The 21,910-nt window shown below is 36.6% G+C and overlaps 2 protein-coding genes across 4 annotated transcripts in view; one reads left to right on the top strand and one right to left on the bottom strand.

Moving 5' to 3' along the window:
• LOC110374922 (protein kinase C, brain isozyme) overlaps window positions 1-5,470 on the bottom strand; it is a 201,715-nt gene extending 196,245 nt beyond the window's left edge. For both annotated transcript variants that reach the window (XM_021332853.3, XM_021332851.3), the window contains exon 1: window positions 5,150-5,470. In XM_021332853.3, the coding sequence (XP_021188528.2) occupies window positions 5,150-5,334 (185 nt within the window). In that variant the 5' untranslated portion in view covers window positions 5,335-5,470. The remainder of the gene's footprint in view (window positions 1-5,149) is intronic.
• Window positions 5,471-8,457: 2,987 nt separating this feature from the next.
• On the top strand, window positions 8,458-19,868 carry LOC110374919 (rac GTPase-activating protein 1). Of its 2 annotated transcripts, none has more exons than XM_064035930.1 (13): window positions 8,458-8,745; window positions 9,695-9,897; window positions 10,220-10,373; window positions 10,698-10,870; window positions 11,485-11,586; window positions 11,885-12,014; window positions 12,522-12,678; window positions 13,424-13,553; window positions 14,022-14,171; window positions 15,209-15,459; window positions 16,076-16,205; window positions 16,662-16,795; window positions 17,458-19,868. In XM_064035930.1, exons 1-13 carry the CDS (start codon window positions 8,634-8,636, stop codon window positions 17,489-17,491), a joined length of 1,860 nt encoding a protein of 619 aa, XP_063892000.1. In that variant the 5' UTR covers window positions 8,458-8,633; the 3' UTR covers window positions 17,492-19,868. The 2 variants fall into 2 exon arrangements, with proteins under 2 accessions (XP_063892000.1, XP_063892001.1); XM_064035931.1 differs by having other exon boundaries at window positions 10,698-10,858.
• The last annotated feature ends 2,042 nt before the right edge of the window (window positions 19,869-21,910 follow it).

Below are 21,910 nucleotides of genomic sequence, written 5' to 3' on the forward strand. Positions count from 1 at the left end.
TGTCTGTCATAACTGTGTTATCGTGTTCTGCTAAGCCTTTTCCCATATTGGGCTTGACTTCCAGTTTAATATAATGCTGATTTCCAGTACACATTATTAGAACAATGTCCTCTACTGCGTCTCTCTGTCTGCCTATTCGCGGCAAACTACTGAATAGATCTTCATGGGGTTCTCAGCAGTAGATGTAAAGATTGATGAGGAAGGTTCAGGTATATAATTTATACTGTTACGAAGCAAGAGAAGGTCGCAAGTCTTTTATAAAAATGTTTATTTGTTTTAAACACCGTCTTTTAACGATCATCAATCATACAGCCAGCGGATAAAGCAGATTAATTTACGACTTCAAAAATGTCACTCAACCTCTTTTGCAAACATTTACCTGTTGATGGTACAGACATACCTTGGCCTAATTTCAAGATTAACTCAATAACCCTCCTCAAATATAACGAGACAAGATATTATTTCAATAATAAACAAGAATTTACACATTAAAGTGTGCAAAATCAATAAATTCTGTTCTGGAGCCAAGAGCATGTCACTGCGGTGCAACAAACTATTCCACAACCATTCTGATATAAAAATAGAGTCTATAAATCAGGTACGGTCTGTTATATTTAGTTTCATATGAACATAGTCATTTCCTGTTGAAATGCGCGCGTCGCTCTAATATGAATCGATTTAACGTTTTTAATAAAACTAGAATAGTTGAGGATTCCATACGCTTTTTAATGGACACTAGAACAGTTGACTTGCTAGCCAGATTCATGACCTAGCAAATCATTTTGAAGAAACAACTGACGTTCCAATTTTGAATTTATCAGCCATAAATTATTCCTAGCCAGCAGTAGTAAAATACTCCTTTCAACAGTCTGATGTAGAACAAAATTTGAATTTGAAAAGCGAATCCCTTGCCCATTCACATAATAGACGGAGTACAATACCATGACATGATAATTTAGAGTAGGGCTTTCAATACCGGTATTACGGGATCCCGTAATACCGTGATCACGGATATATTTTGGTCTTTTTTCAATACCGGTATTGACGAGCCAATACCGTGATTACGGTATTACAATCTTTTTATAATTTTAATTATTGTGGTTTGTTGTAATAAGTAGTAGGAAGTTGTATTAAATAAGATAAATAACTACGTACTCGTAAGATGTCATCATCATCCTCCGAGCCTTTTTCCGCCAATCTACTTGGCAACGCTGCAGGGACTCCAGACAGAACAGACCATATATCAATCGAGTCAAAGGCCATCTCATAGTCCACAAATGCTAGACACAGGGGCTGATTATACTCTTCGGTCTTCTGTATAATCTGCCGCACTGTGTGGATGTGGTACATATATGGTGCCGTATCCGCTCCGAAACCCAGCCTGCTCCGGTGGTTGGAATTCGTCGAGTATTCGCGCAAGTCGGTTCGTGATCACTCTTGAGAACAGCTTATATACGTGGCTTAGGAGGGAAATGAGTCGATAGTTCTTCAGCAGGGTTTTGTCTCCCTTTTTGAAGAACAGGACGACAACACTCCTACTCCACGCCTCTGGAGTTCTCCCTTCAAACAGGACGGCGTTAAAAAGCTTCTGGAGCTCGCCCAGTAGCTCTAGAATCCTCATTTCCGGGATCATCCTCATTTCAGGTCGAGATGCATGCGATGCGTATAACCGGCCATAGAAGTTTTCCACTTCCGAAAGGACTGCCGGCACCGAAGAAATGACTTCTCCACTTGTTGTGGTCAGCTTCGTCAAGTGGCTTCTTCCAAGAGATTGTACGAACACCTTTGACCCCCGATTCAGCTCAATTGCTCTTTCAATGTCAAGAGTATTGGAGCACCGTAGGTCGTGTCGTACGTGCTTGTTGATCTCTTGGTTTAGAGCCCGCTTAGCTGACGAAGTCACAGGCGGGTTTTCACGTCGTTTCTTCATAAGCCCTAATGTCTCTTCCGAAAGCTTTGATTTCTTGCCCTTACGCTGCTTGTTACAGAATATCGACCCTTCCTTCCTGAGGATCTGAACCACATATTCGTGGTTCTGGTGTCGTTTCCAACGTCTGTTGTGGTTTCCACGGCGGCAAATTTGACTGGAAAGTTTCAGATCCTGAAATGGTTTGGAGCAGTGTTGGTCGGAGCCTAGCCTTCATCAGACGAAAACGTTCGGCCTTGATATTCAGAGAGCCTCGGACAAGTCGATGATCGCTACCGGTATTAAACCTATTGATCAAGGAGACGTCTCTGACTATGTGCTTCTTGTTCGTCATGATGAAGTCAATCTCATTTTTAGTCATAGTGTCGGGGCTATGATTGGACGCTTTTTAAACTAAAGGATTGTGTTTTAAAAGTTTTATTCGATCTAAAATTAAACCCCGATTTCAAATTAGACGAATTCGATTTGACAATATTAAAAAATATTTACAACAGCCTTTCTGTAGTCAAAGTAACTGTATTAAAAATTTGAAAACGGGATGCCAATTTACTAAAAGCGGATATTGCGCTAAAATTTATGTTGACGAAGTTAGATGGTCAAGCTTGCAAGCAATGACTTAAGTCAAAATCTTGCAAAAGCACTTCGAAGACGCATAAAGGAGCTATCTGGAATATTGCAATATTAGCATGACCGACAATACCGTGATCACGTGATCACGGTATTGAAATTTTTAATACCGGTACTGATACCGGAATTGAAAAAATCCGGTATTTGAAAGCCCTAATTTAGAGCTACAGCCGAGATTTAGCAGTTACGAAACTAAATCATAAATAACAAGCTTCCAAATAGACTCGGTTTCCTTATATTGTTTATTGTATGGTCTAAAGTCGTAACAGATATTATGACTAGGAAATGTCTGTATCGATTCGTGCGTATTGGTGTCAGGTGCGTATTAGGAAACAATGTTCAGAACATTACCAATTTCCGAAGCCCGATTTGATTGGGTGCAAGACCCATTATCGACGTCAAACAAGAAACGATCCGTTTTGCTAACGGACAGTCGTATTTTGACGTTTAATCTATGGAGCTTATGTCAAAAGTCTTCCGTTCGTTTCTTTTTATAGGAGCCGGGTATTAGTCAATGTGTCTTAGACTAACGAGTGAATTTGGCAAGAGGATACGGTTATTTATTAGCTCATTAATATTATTTGAGATTGAATAACAATCTGCAGGTGTGGGATTGGTGTACAGTTGTCGCTTGTCGTTACTTTGATCATAGACAGGACCGCATGTTCAATTTTATAATTACTGCATCGCTAATGCTAATGTTGTCGTGATAGAACTAATAGATCGTGGACTCTAGAGCTGCTTTTTTCTGTAGCTTGCTCCAATTTCATTAATAGAAATAATACTTCCATTTGAACCATTAACCATTATTCGACGGTCAAATTTTGTACTGTATATAACTCTTTATTTCAAAAAACGGATTTCATGTCAATGTCATGTTAAAATCTCAAGAAAATCAATAAAAAAAACAAATGCAACAAATCAAGTAGGTAAAATAAAACAATTCTTTATTCAAACTTCAGAAACAGTAGAGGCATACGAAAAAGTACAGGACCAAAGAGGCATTACTCACAGTACATTTTTCGTCGTTCCATTTCACGGCATCCGACTAAAGCCTTAGCAATAGGGTCGTCGTCTTTTGACAAATGGGCAATATCTGTCAGTTGGAAGGGTCAAAGGCTCTAGAAAAGGTCAATACCATCTAAACCCTGTAGGATATGAGGGAAAGTACCTACCATTTTTCGTATTTTTGGTGCATGTAGAACCTAAGGTTTGGTCTAACTAGAATTTTTATTAGATTTAGTAAAAGTAGGTATAATTAACCTACCTATTGGTTGTACTTTTATTGACTTTATTTAGACTTCTTTAGAAATGGACCAACTCCAAAAATGGACCACACCCAGATTATCATTTATTTTGAAGTAATAATTTCAAACTGATTCATGGGAAAACAGCGAAATAAAGACTTGTTAAGCACAATTTTTTTTTGTAGTTGAAAACAAATAAAAATAATCTATTACACTAATTTCCCAATTACAATATTCAGAACTTCTTCCAAATGATTATAAAGTAAACATAACTACATATCACATTATCCCGATAGTATTTTGTGTATTTATTAAGATTTGTTATGACGTACATGTCAATGTTACCCGCTAAGTATTCAACGGGCATGTGTCTATCAAAGTTGCTTTGATTGACTCTGATTTATAAGAAACTTTTTTTTATGTTTTTTCTTTAAGCAGTTTTCTATTATTTTTTATGGTTTGTGTTAAATATTTTGTAGCTATATGTATATGTTATTAAAAAATATACTGTCCATATTTTTCCTCGTGTTGTACACATCAAATAAATAAAATTGTTTAATATTTTTATCAAATGCTTTTTTCCTTTTTAATTCATAATATTTGAGTAATATTTTTTATAAATAAATTATTTAAGTGGCCTTCAAATATTTGTTTAGTGGCTTTATTTATTTAGTTTTTAAGACCACACAAAAGTGTTTTAAAATTTAAATAAATCATGTTATACATGTAGACCAGTTTAATTAAGTTAAAAAAAAAAGTGTTTGATAGAGATCAAAATTATTCACTGACTTGTAAAACAAGTATATTATTCTGAGTCTGAATAAATATGAATCGGTAAAAAATATACAAAGATATTTTTGTATATATTTTTATACATATGTATTTATTTTTTACTTAAATTAATATTTCAAAAATCAAGGCATTCTGAATATCTTAAAATATTCATAAATTAGTTTAACTTTAAAAATTATAATTTTGATACCTGTCCAATGAGATTCTTACTGGAATGTAAATGGCTAATTTATTGTGAAAATTATAAATTGTCCTACATGTAGGTACAGATCAGCCACATACATGGAATATTTATAAAATGCTTGATTTATAAATAAACCAACAGGAAAATGTGTTATCATTGTCATCCCAAACAATCCACAACCAAATAGGTATTACTAAATTATTTTTAACCTACTTTATCGCTGGCCAGGCTGAACAGCCTGTTATCGGTGCCTTACCACCCAAAAAAGCTCGACCATACAAGGCGCCTCATTGTAAACAAATAGTGTATTTTTAATTTCACCTTTTTAATGTCTCGCTACCAAAGTACAATCGATATAACATCAAGACTTACCATATAAAGTCCTTGCAGTGGGAACAGAACGTCGGCTGCTTGAAGAACCTCGGCATGAACTTGTGGTCTTTTATCAGATAAACATTCTTCTTTTTGAGCGCACCCTTGCGGCCCCGCAAACGGAACGCCTGCCCCGCTTTATATTCACCACCACCGTCATCACAATTATTCTCCTCGTCCGCCATGGCTACCCGCGGTCGCTAGGGCGCCGGTTAACTCGGAAATAATAATTATCTCACAAATATTCGCCAGAGAGCGCGGCCCACCCGAACGAACCACCGCTCTCAACGGAACGTCATCGCGATTTGTCAATGAGCTGAACTGTCAATGTCATTGTCAAACTGAAAGTAGAACTTTGGGCTGCCATATGATAGTTTTATTTTTCTGCCACTCAGTAGAAAATATTTAATCCTTAATTTAAAAGTTCGGTGTTTTAGAAAACCTTTTAATAAGCATTATATAACCCTTCCATCAGCCATATTTGCAACGGCCAAAAAAGGCCGCTATGCTGAACCTCCCTTTTCTATGTATGTGGTCTGGCCACGAGACTGTCACAGTCCCAAATTTTTGCAAGGTGAAAGTGAGGCAGAAGCCAACGTGATGAAGCCCTTTCAAAACAACTATTGAAATGGTGACAAGAATAATTGTCTTTTTTAGCCTGTGTTTTGTTAATTAGAACATCTGTTACCCATACCATTAAATCAATCTTTTGAGTGTGAATATAAAATTTTATTTTTATTCGCTCATAAGCAGTCTGAAGATGACATTGTCATTAACATTTTGATAACGTTCAAATATGACGATTTTAAACCTATATTAACCCATTAGAGGTCAAACAAAAAGTACTTATATTATTTTGTAATTTTCTTTATTTTCATATAGAATTGGGAACAGAAAAACACAAAATACAAGGAAAATGTGAAAATTCATAGTTTTCATGAAATTACAGGGGTGTACTTAACTGAGTACAATGACCTCCTGTGTATAAAGATGTTCGAATAATAATTTTTCGACACAAAGTGTTTTTAGATACGTGATACACTGCCAAAGAACTCTCGAATGACAAGTTACATGTCGTAGCTGTTTTTCTATTTTGACGGGATAGTGTTCAACTCCAACTTGATGAGGGCCATCGACTATTGATGCAGCATGGCGCGATTTTATTCGTTCATTGTATCAGCCGAAAGAGGCCCACAGCTGGATAAAGGCCTCCCCTCACGTTTACCACATTGCTCGATCTTCAGCAACCCGCATCCAGTGCTTCCCGATGACCCTGGCCAGATCTTTCGTCCTTCTAGTCGAGGGCCTGCCCATGCTGCGCCTTTCAGGTTGTGGTTTCCACTAAAGAACAGCCCCATCGGCCATCTGTTCTGCAAGCTACATGCCTTGCCCATTACCACTTCAGCTTTGCAATTCTTCGGGCCAAGTCGGACTTTAGTTCTTCTGTGGATCTCCTCATTTCAATCTCGCAGAGAAACTCCTGGCATAGCCTCTCGTTGCTCTTTTTTTTGATACTGAGACTTTGAGCTTCTTCTCGAGGCTCATAGTTTACCGGCGACTATTATTGGTTCACCTTGGCGAAAATGATATAGTGCGATATGACTGCAAAACTCCATAGAACTACTATTACTCCTTGCATAAAAGGGCCACGCATTAGCAAATGCCATGTACAGTACAGCAATTCTGTCCAGTGAGACAGGCTGGTAGAGTTCATCCACACGTCCCATATTGTTATTGTTTGTTTGGAATAGCCCGATATCGCTATGGCTAGCTTCTCCTTCTTTATTCACACCACACTATTACACCATCTTTTGATTGTCCTCTGTGGTTCAATAGTGTCATACTTGATTGCCATGGTACCCAGATGATATCAATAGTACCAGCTACGTCTCACGGTTGTCGATATGCTGCTGTATCCTTATTAGGACTCTCCTCTTCATCAGGCAATGCACACGTGTACAATATAAAACGGCTTCAATAACTTCTTCGAACCCCTTAGTAGCTTTTTATTCAGGAAAATGCTGCTTCTACACAGTAAGGAATTTGAAAAAATAATAGTTATTTTACTTACCTATGTTGTCATTGTACTCAATCGAGTACAGTCGTTTTTATATGAACCTAGTTTCATTTGAGGTATGAATTACTTATTATATTGTTATTTATATATTTCTTTGATATGTATTTTGAAATAATCTTACGAAAAAAACAACTAAAAAGTAGCAATAATAAAAAAAAAACTCAAAATGACAACATACCTCAACAACATTTCGGAAGCACAACTTCAACTGGAATTTTTTGTAAAAAAAAATCACGCTACGCACATAATATTTTTCATATAGTAAAAGGGTATTATAATCAAGTAAAATAACAAGGTTAACTACATTAACTTTACGAGATCTGTTATTTACACTTAGGAATATGACTGTACTCAATCGAGTACAGTGACTTCTAATGGGTTAAGATTTATTCAATGTTGAATTAATGGTGTTCGGCTTGTTGTGATAATCGAGTAGTAACAATACGATAATCATTACGAAACTTTCATCTTTGGGATAATCATCGCTCAGCTTTATATTAACCATCTTTAGTAATTTTGGTATATCTATACTAATATTACAAAGAGGAAAACTTTGTTTGTTTGTTTGGTTGTAATGAATAGGCTCAAAAACTATTGGACCGTTTTTTAAAATTCTATCACCATTCGAAAGCTACATTATCCACGAGTAACATAGGCTACATTTTATCCCGGTACGGGCAGTAGTTACCACGAGACGCGGGTGAAATCGCGGGAAAACGGCTAGTGTGTAAATAATTCATACACCGATTCAAATACTTGCAGCAGCAGCATGCATAAAAGCAGTTGGGTAAAACAATAAAAATATTATGTAATTAAAACAACAGAAAATAATAAAAGCCCTTTTGATAAAGAAACAAACGACTGATACCGATATAATTTATTACTTGATTTTATAATTTTCCACGTTGCAGTCGCATATATTTATTTATTATAAGTTTCTGCTATTTTAATCACATCAAAATTTAATGGTAACATTTAAGAAACATTCGAAAACCAAAGCAAAATATTAAGAAGTCTATTAAAACAAAACCATAAAGTGTTGAAACATTTAGAATCAGAAGTTTGCATCGACAGCGATGTGATTGTAGGATAAAATTACTTTTTAGGATAGACTTAAACCTATGGCAGTGGATAATTTATAATTTTAAATTTTTTTGCATTTATTTATTGTGCTAACGGATTTCTCTTACAATTCATGCATGAGTTTCCGAACGCAACCTGTTTGCATTCCTCTCATCTGTCAGCCATTTCTCGTTTGAGCAAAAAGCCGTTAATTTTCAAGATTGTGCGGTTGAAATAATTTGTTTTGCTGTTCTTTGTAAACTGAAATGTGAAACTGTGAAACATTTTGCGGAATATTGTAGTGTTTTGTTGTTTATTGTGTGTTTAACAAGAATTTAATACAAAATGAGTTCAGACAACTCGGATTCGGGGCCTGGCTTAACTTTGTCGTTGGTGGCTCAATTCGATGATATAAATCGGTTGAATAATATTCTTAACGACGGGGCGGCTGAAGAATGTAAGTTTGTTAATCTAATTCTGCAAAAGTATTCATTGTAAGTAATTTATAATTTCATACGCGGGTAGAATGCTCTTAACTATCTATCTGATAATTTTTATTTCCACCTTCGTACCTTAAAATTGCCAACGTAGGTACCGGCCTTATGTTTGATAAATCATACCTTACCTGTCATCATTCTGAGTTCTAACTCACTTTCCAACTCATAATTTATAAAAAAATCCTCTGGAAATTCATCATCATTTATTACTACATCTGTAATGTAATACAAACAGTTATTTTTCATTAAAATTTGACCTTGATCAGACATTCATTTCACACTAAATACATAAAGTTGTTGCAACTTAGCGCTTTTGTTAGTGTACATTGAAGTGTGGGTAGCTAAGTTGTGGGTTTGCTTGAGTAAGTCTATTTATATTCTTTTTGAAATCTATTTATGGACCAAAGCCTCCCAAGGACACATTATTTAATATAAACATTCTGTCTAACAGTAGCTTTTCTTCTTATATCTGTATTTATCATTAGTTTAACCAAGTACAAGGTTCTTACATGTTTTTTATTATACTTACTATAGGTCTAGTATTGAAAAGGAACATGCATGTTTTTATCTATACTATCTATACTAATATTATAAAGAGGAAATCTTTGTTTGTTTGGTTGTAATGGATAAACTCAAAAACTACTGGAACAATTTTCAATATTCTTTCACCATTAGAAAGCTGTATTATCTGCGAGTAACATAGGCTATATTTTATCCCGGTGCTGGCACTAGCTCCCTCGGGACAGGGGTGAAACCGCAGGAAAACGCCTAGTCTTAGATATGTTTTGTTACTACATCCTAAAGAGACTACATACTTATGACAACTACCATATCAAATATTAAAGCCAACATACTTTTTATTTAAATCTGCATAATATAATAAAAAAAATATAATTTCATACAATCCAGGTTTCCTAGCCTTCCTAAAACAAATGGAATGGGTCCGAGGCCAATGGGCCGCAGCCGAGAAGGAAGCAGCTCGGATACAGGCGGAGTTGGATGAGGCACTCCGAACTCTTGCCAAGTGGGAGGCCAAGTTCGCACATGTCAGGAAACTGCTAGACGGAGAGAAGAGAGAAAGGAATATTGTGCTGAAGAAATATAGTGAGCTGGTAATTTTGATTTGTTTATTCTATTTTCATGACAATAGAAACTACATGAAAAAGCTGACTTGCAACATTGCTGTACTTCTGGAAATGAATACCAAAAGAGTTAGAACAATTCCTCAGCTAAGGCTAAGTAATTGATTGATAGATTTTGGCATAACTCTATAATATGGTCACTATGCTGGTGAACTTTCTATATCTACAGTAGTATACTAGGGTAAAATATGGACTTATCTCCTTTATGACTATGTTACATCCATTGTAGATTGCAGGATGTCCTGTAATATTTCTTTTTGATAAATGTGTTCAAATGTTTTATCTTTTTCAGAGCAAACTACTAGATATGGCTCGTGATCTTCTGTTCAATGACAACAGAGCTAAGCTAAATGATGAGACTCTGCAGAAGCTTGCATTCCTCAATGGCACTGCTCAGCAGGATCACAATGCTAAGCTTCATTGTGTGCCTGAACTTAATTCTACAGGTAAAATCATTGTTACAAGTGTTCTAAATGCAAAAGCAGTTGTTGCACTTTCACACCACAACTACTGAATTGATTTGAATGAAATTTTGTACTTACATAGGCTATTTTATTAGGCCTGACAAAGTTACCTGTTATCTGGATACCTGTGGTTGTTACTGTGGCCTCTATAAATGCGGAATTTAATTGTCTATTAATTATCTATCTGACCATCCTTCAGGTTAAAACTACCTAATCAATTTAAGTGAAACTTGGTACATATCTAGAGATGAGACAAGAGTGAAACCACGAGGAATAGTTAGTCAATAATATAATCTTTTCCTGCAGGCACTCTCCTCTCAGAGATGTCATACTCCCGCTCAGAAGATGACTTGGACCTATCCCTGGCTTCCACCCGTCGCTCATGGGTGGGGCGAGGCGGGTGGAACGCGCGGGAGAACGCGCCCGCCACCAAGAAGCGACGCAGCTCCAGCTCGTCCGCTACCAAGGTAGGACATAAGGTATGGTGGAATGCTTCATTACTCAGTAGTTCGGAAGACTTACTGTCGCAAGCGCGGCTGCTGAGCACGAGGTCTCGGGTTTGATTTCCGGGTTGGGCCGAAATCGATTTGTGCACCCGTGCATCAGAGAGCACGGAAATGTCGGTCTGCTGGAATGGTGGACTACTATAATTACTCAGTAGTTCAGAAGATGATTAGTACTTGTCTCTAGCGTCGAAGCGTCGTTCGTACGTGGGGACAATAGAATGTAGGACATAAGGTATGGTGGACTACTTTATTACTCAGTAGTAGTCGTTGTTTGATCAGCATCAAATCCACATAGGATTTGAGAAAACCCTCTGACACCATGGCTTGTCAAGTGATGAAACGTGCAGCTCACTTGATAAGAAGATTTTATAAATGTGAAAGTATGTATGTATGTATGGACTTAATTTCCTCTTTCATGCAAAAACTACTTAATGGATTTTTATGAACCTTGGCAGTAATGAAGGGTTTGTATTTGTAGATACTGTTTGGCTTACAGAATGTATGTAGTTAAAAACTGACTAGAACTATATAAAAATCATTTTCAAAGACAAACTATTATACATATGTGTGACTATTTATTTGTTTAGACGGTGGAGTTGCAAGGTGGTAAAGTGCTGGCCACTGCTACCACTACACTGACGCTGGAACGAGCGCCCACCAGCCACGATCTGAAGCCGCCCAATAACTTTGTAAGTTGAACACTCATCTGTTGTTGGTTGTTTTAATAAAAACTGAAGTGTAGGTTATCAGTAAGTTTGGGCTTAAATCAGTTAATACATTATTTAAAGCAGTACTTTTTTGTCGTACATATTGTGTACATATGTATAAAAAGTCCTTTCAATGTTTACCTCTATTTAAATTCCTAACCAAACAGAGTATAGTTTAGTTTGAATTAATAGCCAGTCAACCGTCATTTTACTTCGAGAAATAAAAGTTTTCTCCCGATTAACCATATTAAACAATATCTATCCTTTATTTACTTTCTAGCAACCAATATCAGAGAGCAGTGACGAGGCCCCAGCTCCGCGCAAGTCGTCGGCCCGACTGTCGGCCAGTCGCATGCAGCACAACATGAACATCAAGGAGGAGTGCACACCTTCTGCGCCGCCTCGTACTGGTATGTAAATTGTGCGGCTTGTGAAACTTAATTTGGTAGGTGTCGGAGTGAGAAAGAAATGGACTGAAAAGAAATACAAGAAGTTGAGCCGCGTGTGGCATATTTTCAGGCGTGAAAGAGATTAAAACACAAAATTACATAAGATTTTATTATAATTTTTATCACCTAAAGTTAATTTAACCATACCAGTTTAAAGGCAAAATAAATGAGTCATTTTTAATTATAAGAAATTCTAATCTTAAGCAATATGTCAAAAATTTTTGTATTGACCCTTAAATTTTTTTTCGCAACATTGAGTAGCTATCTGCAGCAAAATTTCGAGCGTATTGTGGTCATACCAAACCATTTTTAGGTACTATCTCCAACTGCTGGCACCTAACCTCTACCCACCGATTCGTGCAATATAATTTAGTTAAAGAGCTTGACTTGCAATCTACTTATGTACGTACAATATGCTTCTCAGATCTTGCAACGCAATTTTGAAGCATGTATTTTATTTCCCTACAGACACAGACAGCGGTTCTGAGACGCCCCGCGCGGTGCCGCAGCGCACTCCGTCGGTGCTGTCAGCCTTCGCCGCGTCGCCGCGCTCGCGCCCGAGACAACACAACTTCGTGGCCAAGAACTTCTACAAGCGGGAGACTTGCGGACCCTGTGGGAAGACGTGAGTGGGAACTGTGTATTTTGAACTGATTTAGAGGGAATTTGATGTGAGGTATTTGAAAGATTCAGGCTTCTAGCTAGAGATGGTTATACTTTTACCTTTTATTAACACGCTGATAAAAGGTAAAAGTATAACCATCTCTAACTAGTAGCTTACTTAAACACGCTTATTATTAACTTTACTTGTAACTATGTATGTAAGAAAATCTTGGAATCTTAATTTGACTTCCCATCCTTCGATCAGGATGAAATTTTAAACACGTTCTGAGTTCTGATAACATTACATGACTAGCTAAGAAACGTTACAAAAAGCGTGTTTTTTAGTTTTCTAAACTATTTTAAGTACAGAAAGAAGCAACTCAAAAACCTTGCCGACAAAGTGTTAGTTACTTGTAAGTTAAAGCTATATCTATACTAATATTATAAAGCTGAAGAGTTTGTTTGTTTGAACGCGCTAATCTCAGGAACTATTGGTCCGATTTGAAAATTTATTTCAGTGTTAGATAGCCCATTTATCGAGGAAGGCTATAGGCTACTTTTTATCCCGATACGGGAAGTAGTTCCCACGGGATGCGGGTGAAACCGCTGGCAGAAGCTAGTGTCAGATAATTTCTGCCAGATTTTGCTATCTGAAACCTGTGAAACCAAAGTTATAGTTTATCTGTCAGATAAATTCCTTAGAGGCTATCAGAGACTTTATTAATAGGCAATTATTATATGAATGATGTTATTTTTGTCCCCTTTAGTATAAAGTTCGCGAAGCTGGGCGTGAAGTGCGAGTGGTGCCGCGCTCAGACCCACCCCGAGTGCCGCGCGCTGCTGCCGCTGCCGTGTGTGCCGCCCGGGCCCGCCGCCCGCAGGCCCAACCAGCCCATGGTACATAAACAACGATAAACTTTTATTGACAACACACAAATGGGATAAAAAAAACTTATAAACCAATCACCTACACGTTGGACCCTACCAAACACTTCCAAATTCAACCCTAACATTTCCACAATCTCCTGTAATAGACACTTCTACATAAACCTTTAATGACAACCTCCACATTTAACTCTAACGACTACCTCCATTTTCAACTCTAAAGAACACCTCCACATTCCATTTGTAACAAACACATATTTTTTTCGTTTCTGTCACAATTAACAAATACATAGACGTGATGTCACCAGCACGCCTCTCATCTCAATAAATATAAACCTTTTGTTAAAATAAAAAATAGGTGTGCAATATTTTTCGCCAATCTTAAAAACACACTTTGAACCCTGTCGTCACGCCTTATAACAAATATGAAACCCTCACAATACTTTAAAAACCTCTAAAAAAATACCTTCGTTTTCCCAGGAGGGTTGTATCTCAGACTACGCGCCATCCACCCCGCCGATGGTCCCGGCCCTGCTAGTGCACTGCATCAACGAGGTCGAGAAGCGAGGGCTCAACGAGAAGGGGATATACCGCATCAGCGCTACAGATAAGGACGTTAAACGGCTTAAGGTATGTCATTTAGGCAATTTTATCTTGAGATAAAATATTTTTGAGCCAATTAATATTGACTTCAATAAACATAAAATCGAAAATAATGAATTTCATTCTTTTAGAACGTAAACATGTTGCGTGTCCGTTGTCTGTAGATTTCTGTTGAGTTTGCCATCGAATTTTAGCTAGAGTAGTATTAGAAACCAATGAAGAGTTATGAGCAAATTATTTAAAATGTTACCAAAATTACGAAATGAAAATTTATTCAAAGACCTACTGTGTGATACTACTTAGTCATTTCTTAATTGTTTAAGATCATGCCCTCAAAATACTACTATGTATTTATTTCTATCTATTACTGTTATAATACTGTGTATTGCTTTACCCTTCCCATATCAGTGGTGTCTCTCATTCCATCTTGCATCACAACCAGCTCACATATCGGCTTATCGCCGGGCAATTTAATCAAAAATATACTTTTCATCCCACCATCTCGGAAAGAGTAGTTTTAGCCTTTGATATCTGAGCGCAAAAGTCGTTTTTATCCTCTAGAGCGGCAAAGTGATTTGAATTTAGAACATCGTGTACAATACTCCATTTGTGACAATCTTGATAAGACTTTTCAAACAAATACATATTAAACAAATAAAATACTGCTTAAAATAATTATTCAATTAATTAAGTATTTTTTGTTATTGTTTTTACACAGATTTTTAAAGTCGTTTCATTTTTAAAGTGAGTTTTCAAATATATGAACTTTAATAGGTACATCTTTTTAATTTGATACTCGTATGTGCGCGCCATTTTGTTTTTTTGCATTTAGTAATTTCTTCGATGAGGTGGGATGAAAAGTTACGTGTTGCACTCGAGTGCAAAGATTTTTCACCTCGTGCTCTTTTGATTCCCTCGCTATCGCTCAGGATTCTAATTATTGAAACACTCGCTCCGCTCGTGTCTCAATTTTAGAATCCTTCGCTTGCTCGGTCATCAAAATTGAGCCCGCGGTTAAAAAGCAACTTTGCACTCTTGTATAACAAATAACTATTATTCCCCAGGAACGTTTCCTCCGCGGCTGCGGTTCCCCGTCCCTCGCGCAGGAGGACATCCACGTGCTGTGCGGCTGCATCAAGGACTTCCTCCGCTCCCTGCGCGAGCCGCTCGTCAGCGCCGCGCTGTGGGCAGACTTCATGCACGCGGCGACACTGCACGAGCCCAGTGACGCCTCCGCCGCTATTGTACAAGCTGTGTCACAGCTGCCGCAGCCCAATAGAGATACTCTAGCGTTCATAGTGCTGCATTTGCAGAAGTGAGTAGCTAATGTAGCTTCAGGGTGCATCTAGGTACACGGTGTGAGAAGCCTGTGCGGCGTATGTTCATTTTAAAAACGGGCGGATCTAGTGACTCGCGCATGTCATCATCGTCCTCCGAGCCTTTTTCCCAACTATGTTGGGGTCGGCTTCCAGTCTAACCGGATTTAGCTGAATGACTCGCGCATGTACCAAAGCAAAATACCCACCCGCGTGCTCTTGTCATTTGCGCATGTTAACTTGCTTCAGCTACAAGAACCCAATGAAGCAAAAAGTTATAACAGGGGGAAGGTATTACTTCCACGCAAAAAAATACAAATATCTGAAATGTGTAAGAAGTCGGTTAAAAATAGCCTATGTCCTTACTTGAGCTCTATACATCTGTGTACCAGATTTCATTTACGAAAGTTCAAGTACGGAAGTTCGGCAGTCTTAGCATGAAAACTGGAAAGACAGCCGAAGAATTCGAGACATGTCTAAAACCTAAGAATGGGAATAAGCCACTTTTAACGTGTGACAATCTCCTTTGGGAAACGTAGTTTTCAATACAGCTGTTACCAGGAAGAGCCCACATAAATCAAGTATAAAATCATACTTACATAATTTTATTTACAGGGTAGCAGAAAGCCCGGACTGCGAGATGGGCATCGACAACTTGGCGAAGATATTCGGCCCCACTCTCATCGGATACGGACTCATGTCACAACCCACTGAGATGTATAACGCTACTGCGCAGATGTTCAATGTGAGTACTATATAGATGACTTACCTTTCCCTATTGAATTTCTCTATCATGCTATTAGAAAACTCAAGTTTGTCTTCGTATATGTATTATATTTCTGCTTTGCATGTGTAATAAAGAATAATAATGTTTTAACCCGGTAGTGAGAAACTGAGGTATTTAAATCTTGCTCGAAAAAAAAAATCTAGTGGTGACTTAAAGGTCCAGACTGGAGTGATTTATTAAAAACAATTATCAGAATATCTCTCATCATACTTTAGATAGAGAGTTCACTCGAGCCACGATTTTTGAATACCGAAATTCTACAGGTACACTCCTACGGTTCATGAGAACAGCTAGGGGGCTGTTAAACTGGCTGACAAACTTCTCTATTCTGAAGTCTTCGCTCAGAAAAAAACGATCTTCTTTTTATGTTCTTTTTTGAAACCCGACTGATTCCCAAATGCTCTCATTTCCCAGGTGATGCAGCTTCTCCTCCGTTTACCATGTGACTACTGGTCACAGTGGGCGTGCCCCGGGACTGACGCGGGCTCGCCGCTGGGCGCCACGCTCCCAAGACCGAGAGGATTCTTCTTCTCGCCCGCTGATACTGGGTGAGTGCTGTAATTTTATTTCAATGTTGAAGGAGTGTTGTGTTTTGTGTGTCATTTTTCAGAGAAGCCACTAACTGTCAATTTCTATTACTGAACTACCCATTGATTTGCAATTAGAGATTGAATTTTAATATCCATGTATAATCCATATATTATGTAAATTTTGCCAATAGTAGACAAATCTATTTTTTATATTATATATTAAAAGTTTCCAAAATATAAAAATTTGCAGATTTTAAACATCGTCAATTTTATACTAAAACTCGTTCTCGTATATACATAAGTACTTATATTCTTTCTATTTGTGACGAATATTTTAAAAACGGTAATATTCTCAATCTCGGATATCTGCATTTTTGCATGCAAAATGGATACTAACTTTCCTTTTTGACATAAACAGGAGCTTTTCTTAAAGGGGTCTACACACCAAAGCCGCTGACCCGGCGGCACAGCCCGTGGTGTTCTAGTAATTGTCAAATACTCTATGAAAGCCGGCGGGCAACTGACTGAGTGAGTGGAGAGGGATGCCGTCGGCATTATTGTACAAAATACAGCCGGCGGGTTGGGCCGCCGGGCTGTGCCGCCGGCGTCAGCGGCTTTGATGTGTAGACACCTTAAGCTATTTTACACGTTGATGTAAATTATATAATTTAATATTTCAGAGTATCCAGAAAAAAGAGGAACTACTTCCAGTGACAATCTTCATCGACCTTATTGTTAGTACGTTAGAGTTCATTTTCGTTTGTTCATTGAAAAGAACATTTAAGTTAACCATTACTTTGTAAATTCTAACTTTTTATTTATAACTTACTGTGTTAGTTATGTTTTTTTTTCTTTCATTCATACTTATTAATATAATTTTGACTAACTTAAGTTATAGATCATTATTAACTTAGTGACATTTTCTGTAAATTAGGTTTATTGATATTCCTTTAAGATTTTTTTTCATTAGTTTTAGATACAAGTTGTAGTTATTTTTCAAAATCATTTCTTTACGTTTCCATCTCAATACCATATGGAGGTAAAATATTTATAGCTATTGAGCAACCAAATCTACCTTAGCACTCATAGACATGATACCTCCAATACTCAAGAAAAAGCCTATATTGTATAGTTTACATTTCAAAAGACATTTTCAACAATATTGATATATTCTGTCACATCTTCATTAATTAATGTATTTTTTTTATAATATGTAAGCGTTGAGATTGTTCATTTATGTCCTAAATATAAATAAAGTATTAAAATATAAAACCAATCCCAGTTTTCTTTACCCAACTTTAAAAAAAGAGGAGTTTTGTATTCTAACAATCTCATAACTTACAATGTGTACTTAATTTTTCTTTACTATAGGTAAGTTTAATATTATTTGTGAAAAAATAAATTCGCTTTACGAACACTTTATTGTATCCACTTTTTTATTATAAAAATGGATATAAATCTGGTTGCGTATTCTTTCTTATAGCTAACTTTATGGTAGTGAAAAAAGCCTTCTAAAAACGCCCTCTATATTTTACACCATATTCCTACGCCAGCAGGTCAACCTACTCGAATCTGTAAAATTTTACCAATCGAACAATAACCTTCCACTATTGCAATAAGGTTGAAAATCTATTGAAGAAATTTGACAGATTGAGGTAGGTTGATGTGCTGATGTCTGCACCTATATGTCACAGTCAGATTGTATAATCCCAGCGGGGCCCAATAAGGCCAGGCCTGCTGGGGCTGCGGGTTGTTCGAAAGAGATACCGCGGCCCTGGTACATAAAAGGCCTACGACGGATACGCGCGATTTTTAGTCAGTAAGAGTCTGACACTCCCTCACCGCTGCTAACCCACAGCGGGAAGGGTCCTTTGATGATTTTTGACTTGTATAATCCACCACTTTACATTATGGCTAACCATCATCTAAAACAGGACCGTTTTGAAATGCGGCGGCTCAACAATTAGCCGGATTCTCATTGCAATCATAAAGTTAGCTATAAGAATAATCCCGTAGTATTAATTTTGTTTTACATACATTTGTACGTATTTTAAGTTCTTGTTTCCGTTATCGTGACGTCACGCTACCGCCTACGATCAACGACTTTGTAATATATCTCTGTATACGTAGTTATTGTTATAAATATTTGGGCGGAAATTAAGGAAAACATATACCTTCTGAAGTTATTTTATAAGGTGAAATTCCCCGAAAATTCGCTTATCCCACCTTATGGCTCAAAAGTGGCATTATATATCATTCTTATAGTTCTCGCCAAACGTTTTGTCGTCACGAAAGATTGCGCAAGTTGCTGCGCAGAAACAAATTTTAGGTATCAATAAGTGACGGAGATGTATGCCAAATGTGCGTATTTGGGGTCGGAATTTAGCTGCAAACCGCCATTAAGATTTGCAAGAGCTTGACAAGAGTAAAAATTGTGGGAATTTCACATCTTTTTGTGTATAAAATTATATTTGTAAGATTTGTTACATTTAGATTACCGTTCTGAATAATTCCTTCGTAGATGGCTTTTGTTTGTTTCACGCAGCTTTGTTATACTTTAATAAGTAGTGCTCAAGCCAGTGTATACCTTATATAAATTAAGAGCGTGTACGTCAACCGCGCGCCATTTGGCCTAAAATGGTACTTTTCAAAAAACTGTTTCTCAGTAACTACTTATCCTATAACTATGTTATTTTTTAATAACGCAAGGTAATTTCACTGTCTATATAGTTAATTGAACATAAATTTCAATTTGTGTAGTTTAAATACTTAAAACCCCTATAACGTAACAGATGTTTTATAAAATTCCCGTTCAGCGTCTATTTCGAAGCTTAAATTCATGTGAAAACAGTGGCAAATCTAATCATATTTATTTTTTTACTCATAGACGAAATCCCCATGCCTATAGTTAATTGAAAACATTTTTTGATTTAGGTCTCTATCTTTCAGAAAAAAATATTTTAACAATGTGAAAAATTGTGAATTTCAAATGCTTTTTTTACCTATCTATCTTACTTAATTTAATATAACAATTATTTACTATAGTAATATAACTCTTTCTTTAAAACATAAACTTTATATTATAATTTAATCTCTCGTTTTTATTTTTTTATAAATTATTTAAAAACTACTATAAAACGCTGCACGCGAGTCAACTCAAACCAGACCGCCGCAAGGCTTCACAGAGAGAGGACGTGTCGCTCCGTCACATCGCGTAGGGTGAATAACCTCTGCCGTGGATACCGAGAATAGAGTACATTTCAAGCGCGACCAACAAATCTTGATACATTACTATTTTATTTAAAGCTCAATTTTGAAGCATATTTTTTTTATCGATTGAGTTGAAATTTTGTTTGAATGTTCAGTTTTAATGACAATGTATGATTCTATATCCAATATGGCGGTATACCCAAGATGGAGAAAAAAATGTTTTTAATGCATTCCTACGATATGGGTATCAAATGAAAGGGCTTGCTATGAATAACTCGAAAAAAAATGTGTCGCGAGTCTAAATCCAATATGGCGGACTCCTTAGGCTAGAAATCACTTATTGCAGATGTCTGTTACCAATCGAGCTATAATTCTTTTTTTTCATTTTGGATGTACCCAAATTTTGACTTTTGATCTCGAATAACTTTTGAAGCATATAGGATAGATAACTTAAAACTTTATTTGCAATGGTAAACCCAAGCTCTTCACCAATATTTGGCTTTCCGGCAATTGTTGTTATTTGACCACAATTTTTCGGTCTGGCTGGACTGGACCATTCATATAAACAATTAATTTTTCAAATCGGTCCAGGCGTCTTTGAGAAATCGAGAACAATCACAAAACAATCTAATTGAAACCTCCTCCTTTCTTTTTTTGAAATCGGTTAAAATACAGAAACTCTTAACATTGTCATTAATCATCAGTCGACTATTTAGTACTGTTGAAAATTGTATGTAATATACAGAAAGTCCTCAAAACCAAGGTTTTCATAGGTGCCCGATTTTTTTGCAAAAAAATGTAAGTATTAACGACTTATTTTCAAGCTTTTATATTTTAGACATCCATAGACTTACACTATTTTCCCGCTATTAACTATTTACTAAATAATATATTTTTTGTTCTACCAATTTCACTCGAAAGGATCAAAATGGTTTGTGTGACTATACGTGAAGTATGATAGGCACGCACACAGCCGCGACGCTAGTCTGCGCGGTTTTTTGCGTTGAATTACCTAAAGTTGACATCGCGCGCCGAGCGTACACGCTCTTAAGCTTACTGTTTGGAAGGTTACGGGAACAATATTATTAGCCACTATGATACTAGCTTAGTTACAACTAAATAGAGATATAATATATTTTCTAACATATATTGATGCCAGAATTCGTAAAAATACAGACAAAGAAATCGCGAAATGTGCCTTACATAATAGTATTTCTAAATTGAGAACTGACATCAATATAGAACTTTTCTATCCACCGATAGTTTTAAAATCTGGTTTTAACTGGATTTATAAGTACAGTCAACTTCGGGTCCGTGGTAACAGTTTTATAGGAAAATCGTACTTATTACTATTGAGTTAAGATGCATGACAGTTACCACTGATGTGCGGTCTACTGTACAAGTATTTAGCTTTAGAAAAACTTATTTCCCTCTCGATGCATCATTTTTACTCATCTGTCTAAGAAGGGTAGACTTTATTGTTATATTTTTACGAAGTAGACGCCACAATAATGTTTAGTACAATTATGTTTATTTTATAGCAAAAATCAAGTTTGGCCGGAGTACAATAATAGCCAGCCAGCCAGAACGATTATTTTGCAGTAAATTAAGCATAAGTAATGCATTTTCTTTTAAAAGAATTTATCTCTTGTGTCAATTTAAGTTCTTTGGCGGCTTATCATCACATAAACCTAGTCATGGACTAGTAAGTAGTACATAATTAGTAATACTAACCATGTATACTGTACCTATGTTAGATATTAGTTTAATTTGTAATCATTGACTGTAAATGAAATAAACTTGTCTAACTCATTTTTGTGTTTTTTTAAAGACTTATAAACAAGAACTATCTTTAAGACGTTCGGTGTTTCAAGAAAGAATGATGTAAAGAATGACCATAATCAGATAAACTCTTGTTCCTAC

This window comes from Helicoverpa armigera, chromosome 8, assembly GCF_030705265.1.
Source record: "Helicoverpa armigera isolate CAAS_96S chromosome 8, ASM3070526v1, whole genome shotgun sequence".
Lineage (NCBI taxonomy): Eukaryota > Metazoa > Arthropoda > Insecta > Lepidoptera > Noctuidae > Helicoverpa > Helicoverpa armigera.